Source organism: Phycodurus eques, chromosome 4 (assembly GCF_024500275.1).
Source record: "Phycodurus eques isolate BA_2022a chromosome 4, UOR_Pequ_1.1, whole genome shotgun sequence".
NCBI classification, from domain to species: domain Eukaryota; kingdom Metazoa; phylum Chordata; class Actinopteri; order Syngnathiformes; family Syngnathidae; genus Phycodurus; species Phycodurus eques.
Genome location: NC_084528.1, coordinates 20,453,238 through 20,461,729, shown reverse-complemented (window position 1 = coordinate 20,461,729; position 8,492 = coordinate 20,453,238). Strand labels below are relative to the sequence as shown.

The following is an 8,492-nucleotide window of genomic DNA, read 5'->3' as shown; positions in this document are numbered from 1 at the left end:
ACTCATCTATATTCCAGATAATGCTACAAAGATTTGTACTGACTATTCATTTTGAATACAATTATATATATATATATGAAATTGTATCAAAAATCCGGTTCATCCAGTCCATGTACAATCCACATACGAATTTATATATATATACATATATACACATATATATATATATATATATATATATGGACTATTCATCTATTTTTTTTTAACTGCTTGATTTGACACCCTCACAAGATGCATGTGTCATTGCAGTAAAAATTCATACTTTTTATACATTAATCACAGAAAAGTCAAAAGAAGAGTCTGCGCATGGCTGCCTTTGCTGTCCAATATGGCTGTTTTAAAAATCACAGTAAGGGACATTTTTCACCTTTATGTACAGAAAAAATAAGCACTCAGCAGTACTGAATTCTGCCTTTACAAAGATATTAATGCCCACCTTTGAGAGGTATTACTTGAACAGTACTGTACTGTATATTTATTATTGTAGGTTGTAATTTAGCATTGGTGTACAACTGCACTTCAATATTACATAAATAAGGTTAACAACATACAGTGGTACCTTGCATTCCTACATGAATTGAAAAAGATTTGGCCACTTCTCATTCATAAACAAAATATTTACATAATACAATGTGTTGTGTTGATTCACTCCCATTTTTTTCTGGGTACAAACCAAAAAGTTCACAATTTCAAAATCTCGTCCCTCCAGCTGTCTCTGTCGCGCCGTTGCCGCTTGCGGGCCAGCTCCGGGAAGTAGGCGCTGTTGTAAGGCCGCTCGCGCTCGTTCACCTCCCTGCCGGGCTCCTTGTCCTTGCTGTTGCGCTGAGCCAGCAGCGCCTGGGCCCGCCGCCGCTCCTCTAACTCGCGCTGCAAACGCTCTGCTCGAAGTCTCTCGATGGAGCTGAGAAATTAGGAGAAGTAACCTAGTTACTGATTGGGCCCAAGTTAGTTCAACTAGCACACAGCAGAGGTGGCAAAAGTACTCACAATCTGTACTTAAGTATAAGTAAAACTAGTCATCTCAAAGAAGATTGTACTTAATGCAAAACAGTACAGACAACATACAATACATAATATGCTCACATATTCGCCACTCGCAGATTTTTGGGGGGCACCTATCCTCCGTTATTTGATGTTTTTGTGCTCTAGTCAAAGCCCTGTCATCTTGTGGTATCTTGGTGCCAAGGAAATGTATTGAAGTGACTGGAGGAGGCAGGCCATAGCCCTATCTAATAAAAAAAAAAGTAGTGTTTTGCTGCCATTTTGTGGCATCTATAGGGAATTAGTTCTAAACCATCTTTTTTGGGAGGGGGGGGGGGGGTCAATTACTTGCACATTTTAGCAAATCGTGGGGAACAATGTTCCTGTTATGATAACTTGGCACTACAAAAACAAACAAAAGTTTATCTCTCGAGGTACAACTATTAATCGACAACTATTTTGACAATCAATTAATCGTTTAACGACCTCGTTCAGTTCTCCCCGTGCCTGTGTGGGTTTTCTCCGGGCACTCCGGTTTCCTCCCACATCCCAAAAACATGCATGCTAGGTTAATTGACGACTCTAAATTGCCCGTAGGTGTGAAATTGAGTGTGAATGGTTGTTTGTTTGTATGTGCCCTGCGATTGGCTGGCAACCAGTTCAGGGTGTACCCCGCCTCCTGCCCGATGTTAGCTGGAATAGGCTCCAGCACGCCCGCGACCCTAGTGAGGAGAAGCGGCTCAGAAAATGGATGGATGGACCTTGTTCAACTTAAAATTGTCCCATTTCAGACTCTCAACATTAAAATATTCTCTGATTTATGCAGTCCTCCTAGAAAGCAGACTAATTATCTTTGTGTTGAATCAAAACATGACATTTGAAAACATCTGCTTTTACTTTGGAACACAATGATCAACATTTTCCCCCATTTTCTGACATTTTACAGGCCAAACCAGTAAAGTGAATCATAATTAATGTTTTTGCATTTTCTGCACTGGAAATTTTAAATAATATCGTGCTTTTTAATAAAGGGATGGAAATTCAAAAAAAGTTTTTTCTTTCGATTCATTGATCGATCGAAAAAAATAATCGACAGATTAATCTATTATTAAAATAATAGTTGGTTGAAGCCGTAGCAGGAAGTAAAAATAAAAAATCGTCCGAAAAATAAATTCTCAAGTAAATTACAAATACCTGAAAAATGTACTTATGTACTGTAATAAAGTTTTTGTACTTTGCTACCACTGGTTCGTAGTAAGCAGCTTTCTTACCTTTCCCCAGTGCTCCTCTTTTCCCCTCTGTCTCTCTTCTCTCTTTTCTTGCTCTTGTGCATCTTGGTGCCCGTCTCCCCCAAAGCTTTCTTCATCTCCTTCAACGGGTCCAAACTGTCCTTCAGCCGACGATCCTTTTTCTCCCGCTCCTCCTCGCTTAACTCCTTCCTTTTTTCATTCCTCGTCTCGCTCCTCTTCTCCTTCTCTTTCCTCTCCTCTTCCTTCTCCTGGCCCGTTTTCATGTACCATGGCGTGACCTCGGTCCCCGGCTGCGGTCCCAGAGACACCAGTAAGCCGATGGCACGCTCCTGTTTCTCCTGGAAGTAGAGAGAACACCGTTGGCCATGAAAATGGGTCATTTAATGAAAATCCATCAATAATCCTAGGGACATTTTATTATGACGACAACATAAATGGTCGACGCATTGCTCAACACCTTAACTAGGGCTGCAGCTAGAATCTATTCTCACGATTATCCCATCGATTTATCGGATAAAAATTTATTTCACTATATTGAACACAATAGCGTGGTACAGGAATTATTTCAGTCCAATTAGGGTCGCCATCAGGACTGCAACCAACAATAATTGTAATAATCGATTAATCTGTCGATAATTATTGTTTGATTAATCGAAGAATCAGACAAAAATAAAAAATAAAATTTCATTCTTTCATTAAAAAACAGGACATTATTTAAAATGTACAATGCAGAAAATGCACAAACATAAATTGATTATGATTCAGTCACTGATTTGGTCCGTAACCCGTCAGAAAATAGGCTGAAATGTTATTTGTTGTTTTCCATAGTGAAAGCAGATGTATGCAAATGTATTATTTTAATGAAAGACATAGATAATTAGTCTGCTTTCATGGAGGACTGTAGAAAACTAAGAACAGTTATTGTTAAGAGGGTGAAATTCCAAGGATTTGGACAATTTTATGTTCAACAAGGTCTCTAAATGATTCATTGATCGAACCAGCGGTCGAATAATTTTTCATTATTTTATTAAAAAAAACTTTAACTGTCGCTTAATTTGATCATAGATTAGTCAATTAATTACTTGTTACACCCTTAAATCAAATATTCTGCTGATTATCCCATTGGTTAATCATATTGGAATTGATTTTTTATTATTAAACACAATGTGCATGTGAAGTACAAGTAATATTTTTGTCTACTTAACTCAGGTTAGCGGCTGCAGTTTGCCTGTTGAAAGGATTTGCTTTGACTCTTTTTGTAATACAACCCCAATTCCAATGAAGTTGGGACGTTGTGTTAAACATAAATAAAAACAGAATACAATGATTTGCAAATCATGATCAAACCTATATTTAATTGAATACACTACAAAGACAAGATATTTAATCTTCAAAGTGATAAACTTTATTGTTTTTAGCAAATAATCATTAACTTAGAATTTGATGGCTGCAACATGTTCCAAAAAGGCTGGGATAGGGTCATGTTTACCACTGTGTTACATCACCTTTTCTTTTGACAACATTCAATAACGTTTGGGAACCGAGGACACTAATTGTTGAAGCTTTGTAGGTGGAATTCTTTCCCATTCTTGCTTGATGTACAGCTTCAGCTGTTCAACAGTCCGGGGTCTCCGTTGTCGTATTTCACGTTTCATAATGTGCCACACATTTTCAATGGGAGACAGGTCTGGACTGCAGGCAGGCCAGTCTAGTACCCACACTCTTTTACTACGAAACCACGCTGTTGTAACACGTGCAGAATGTGGTTTGGCATTGTCTTGCTGAAATAAGCAGGGGCGTCCATGAAAAAGACGTTGCTTGGATGGCAGCATATGTTTCTCCAAAACCTGTATGAACCTTTCAGCATTAATGGTGCCTTCACAGATGTGTAGGTTACCCATGCCATTGGCACTAACACAGCCCCATACTATCACAGATGCTGGCTTTTGAACTTTGCGTCCATAACAGTCCGGATATTTCTTTTCCTCTTTGGCCCGGAGGACACGACGTCCACAATTTCCAAAAACAGAACACTTTTGCACTTTGCATCAGTCCATCTTAAATAAGCTTGGGCCCAGAGAAGCCGGTGGCGTTTCTGGGTGTTGTTGATAAATGGCTTTTGCTTTGCATAGTAGAGATTCAAGTTGCACTTACGGCTGTAGCGCCGTACTGTATTTACTGACATTGGTTTTCTGAAGTGTTCCTGACCCCATGTGTTGATAGCCTTTACACACTGATGTCGGTTTTTGATGCAGTGCCGCCTGAGGGATCGAAGGTCACGGGCATTCAATGTTGGTTTTCGGCCTTGCCGTTTACATGCAGTGATTTCTCCAGATTCTCTGAATGTTTTGATGATATTATGGACCGTAGATAATGAAATGCCCAAATTCCTTGCAATTGTACGTTGAGGGACATTGTCCTTAAACTGTTCGACTATTTTCTCACGCACTTGTTCACAAAGAGGTGAACCTCGCCCCATCTTTGCTGGTAAATGACTGAGCAATTTAGGGAAGCTCCTTTTATACCCAATCATGGCACCCAACTGTTCCCAATTAGCCTGTTCAACTGTGGGATGTTCCAAACAGGTGTTTGATGAGCATTCCTCAACTTTCTCAGTCTTTTTTGCCATGTGTCCCAGCTTTTTTGAACGTGTTGCAGCTATAAAATTCTAAGTTAATGATTATTTGCTAAAAACAATAAAGTTTGTCAGTTTGAACATTAAATAGCTTGTCTTTGTAGTGTATTCAATTAAATATAGGTTGAACATGATTTGCGAATCATTGTATTCTGTCTTAATTTATGTTTAAGACAACGTCCCAACTTCATTGGAATTGGGGTTGTAGAATTATTCAAGTACAAGCATGACATAGACAATGTAAAACAAGCATTTAGTAGTACCGTCTCCTCTTTCTTTTCCTTGAGATACTCCTCATTGTCCTTCTTCTCCACAGACTCCTCGATGGGAAAGAGGTTGAGATGTTCCAAGGCTCCACTTTGTTCCCCATCATTAACCTCCTGGTTTCCTCCTCCTTCCGACTGGACAGCGGCTCTGGCTTTCCTTCGCAGAAACTCGGTGCGTGCCTGAGGTTGAGAGAGGGACGTTGTGTAATCGTAGGAAACAGCAAGAACACTTAGCAGAGCGCAGACCTCTGCCTAGCTAAACACCTGGGACCCATAGGTCAAATGATCCTGGAGCCGCACCAAAATGGAATCTTTCTTGGCTCAACCCTCCACAAAGCTTTGGGCAAATGGGCTGTGTAGTTTGTACGAACAAAAAAAAACACACATAATTGCAATTCCCCTCTTTGTTTATATTCCCAATGGGAGGTTTACAGTATTATTACATCTATTGTGAATTTTCCATTGAACTCTTACTTTACAGGATGATATTTTGTGTCTAAAATGTAGACAGTATATTTTGCGGGTTATAGGGACCACGCCCTGTCAGAAATAGCGAAAAGCCTCTATCCAATACTAACATACAGTGGTGCCTTGTTTTATGAGTATAATCTGTTACGTGACCGTGCTTGTAACTCAAAACACTCAAATCATCTTTTCCCAATACCATTAATCTGTTCCAGACCCCAAAAAACATCAAGATTTTTTGTAACGTTTTTTTAAAAGGAAATGCAGTATTGTACTTGATATAAGGATATAGTCACAACATAATTAAATACAATTTAACAAATAGTTTGTGCACCATGACTAATTTAGTGTGTGGCTTCTTCTGGTGTGCGTGCCTTGGCAACCACGGAGGCAGTGTAATACAGACATAAGGACATATACGAAGAAGTCACAACTAGACTTTACACCGATCTGATCGGCTTGATCGGTATCGGCCGATAATTAGCATTTTATGCTGATCGGCTTTGATGTCATAATTTGCCGATCCGATCAATGACGTCATTGATTGGCTCCGGAAAAGACATTTACTTTTTCGCCATCGTGTACAGTATATTTGAATCCAAAAGCTAGTTTATTTTTAGCCTTGTCGCATGTCTTTTGACGTACTACTGTAAATACCTGACAACCAATAAAGTTTAAAAAAAAAAAAAAAAACATGTCAGCGGTGTGGGACAGCCAACACATCTGAGACAGACAACACGTAATGCGTGGATCAGACTACAAGACAAATTTGGTCTTTAACGATTGCACTATGTCAGACTACTGCAATAAATTCCTGTATTCTGATACCACCACATCCCGTCTTTTATGATCACTGGGCTTTATCTTGTCAACTCAAACGCGACCGGATACACTCGTTACCATGGCGACAACATCGTGACGCGTGTATTATAAGAACAAAATGGGGAAAAACGTGCGGTGGTGGTCACCGGTGCTCGGGAGATTAAGTTCATTTAAGGATTGCATGAGGTATGTTCACATACTTTTAATAGATATGGCGCTATATATATATATATATATATATATATATATATAGGCTTGTGTAAAGCCTCGTCACAACTGGGCTTTGCATGATGGTCATGTATTCTAATCAGTCAGGTCAAACCAACATTACAATATAACAGAAATAATGGGTGCTAACTTACTGTAATTATACTACCTTATTGTAATTAAATTACTTCACACACACCAAAACTTTAGAGCATGATTCAACAGCACTTGGCCTCTTTTTTTTTCTTCTTCTTGAATTGTTCACTATCTGCTAATCTGCCGCTTGTTATGAAGTTCGCCGCCACCACCACCTAAGGCTTGTATCTCAAACTTATGCTCACAAGTCGAGACAGAAAAAAAAAAGAAACATCTCTCATCTAAAAAAAAACTCACGAGAGATGGTATGCTGAGCCGATACTGTGGTGTTACGATATTCTTTTGTGGCTTAATATTGTTATTCATATACTATATATGATAACTTAGTAAAGTCTGCCATATACAATGACAATAAAGTTTGTATATTCTCATTTCTATTCAAAAATATGGCTATCCTGTTTCTGTGACTATACTGTATGTCCAACTAGTGTATGGCAACAAAAGTCACCTCTTGCTCTGCACGCTCCACTCTCCGCTTGGCCTCTCGCTCCTCCTCGGCTGCCTGAGCTTCATCTCTCCTCACCCGGGCGACGTTGTCCTTGTTGCGGACGTGCCAGCTCTTCTTGGGGAGAATGTTCATGGTTAACTCCGGAGGCTGCTAGTTAGCTTGCAAACCAGGCTTGAACAGCGACTGTGGTGGAAATGAAAGAGTTAAAGACTCAATTTAAACACATATTCACAAATATGTCAACACTTAACGGTACAAAAACTACAATACACACTTTGGTTTTGTGCGGTCACATACGATGGAATGCCCTAAAACAATGGTCGAAAGACTAGTGGATACTAGCAGAATGACTGTCTTACTATTGCTGCTATTGTATGACATTTCTGCACACTAGTAGGACAATGTCAGTAATTGTGCAGCACAATAGTGTACTTGTAAGGTTTAATAGTGTACCACTCGGCCAAAAGTGCCACTTTTGTAGTGGAAATAAGCGCTAACTAATCAAACAGCTTTATGGAAGGCCTTTTGAGCATTTATTTAATATCCTTGACATCCAGGTTGAAGTCTATTTACTAATATGCTCTTTGTCCTGATGAGTTGACAACAGCATGCTACTAGTGACATTATAAAATTCGACTAGTTTAACATCTAACCTTTCACTAGTAGTACTAGTAGCGCGCTGGTGTCAACTAGTGCTGTTTTGCATCACAAGTATATAGTTGTCCTGTTATGCCAAAGTTGTCTTATTAGTGTGCTTTACTAGTAAGACACAGTCATTCGCCTAGTGCGCTAAATTGTTTTATTAGTGAGGACAAACAGTATACTAGTACATGGATTTTACACTGACTGGATTATTAAGGAGATCGAATAAACGTTTTCCGTAGATTACAACATATATACAACGACAACATCGATTGCGACCTCGCTTCTTGATGCTATTCAATATTAGCTCGTTCTCACAATTTAGCAATTATTAAACGCCCTCGGACACACGATAGTACGTTTAAATACACAAAATAATAAGATAAATAGATTGAAGTAACTCACTTGGAGACTGCTTGCTTTTGCTAGCTAGCCACCGGAAGATCACAACCGGAAGTAAACACTACGTCGCGCTTGCAATAACACCATTTGGACACAAGATGTCGCTATTTGTCGCCGAATTTATTAGTATCAACAAAGAATGTACACAAATTGAAAACGTAAAATATCACAAATTCATTTAATGTATTTAATTTTTTTGCTGCTTATTGTTCCCATTG

The 8,492-nt window shown here is 39.0% G+C and overlaps 1 protein-coding gene across 1 annotated transcript; it reads right to left on the bottom strand.

Moving 5' to 3' along the window:
* Positions 1-324: 324 nt before the first annotated feature.
* On the bottom strand, positions 325-8,323 carry leng1 (leukocyte receptor cluster (LRC) member 1). Its single transcript, XM_061675679.1, has 5 exons — positions 8,278-8,323; positions 7,231-7,413; positions 5,130-5,312; positions 2,253-2,569; positions 325-901 (listed from the first exon to the last, which is right to left on the bottom strand). The coding sequence occupies exons 2-5, from the start codon at positions 7,360-7,362 to the stop codon at positions 682-684; spliced, it is 852 nt and encodes a 283-aa protein (XP_061531663.1). The 5' UTR covers positions 7,363-7,413; positions 8,278-8,323; the 3' UTR covers positions 325-681.
* Positions 8,324-8,492: the final 169 nt, after the last annotated feature.

What these genes read in the sequence shown, in the direction of transcription:
- leng1 (XM_061675679.1), bottom strand. Translation starts at nt 7,362, where the DNA reads ATGAACATTCTCCCCAAGAAGAGCTGGCACGTCCGCAACAAGGACAAC. An exon ending in TGGAGCGTGCAGAGCAAGAG is followed by an intron (nt 5,313 to 7,230) that starts GTGACTTTTGTT and finishes TCTCAACCTCAG; the next exon opens with GCACGCACCGAGTTTCTGCG. An exon ending in AAGAGGAGCACTGGGGAAAG is followed by an intron (nt 902 to 2,252) that starts GTAAGAAAGCTG and finishes CTAATTTCTCAG; the next exon opens with CTCCATCGAGAGACTTCGAG.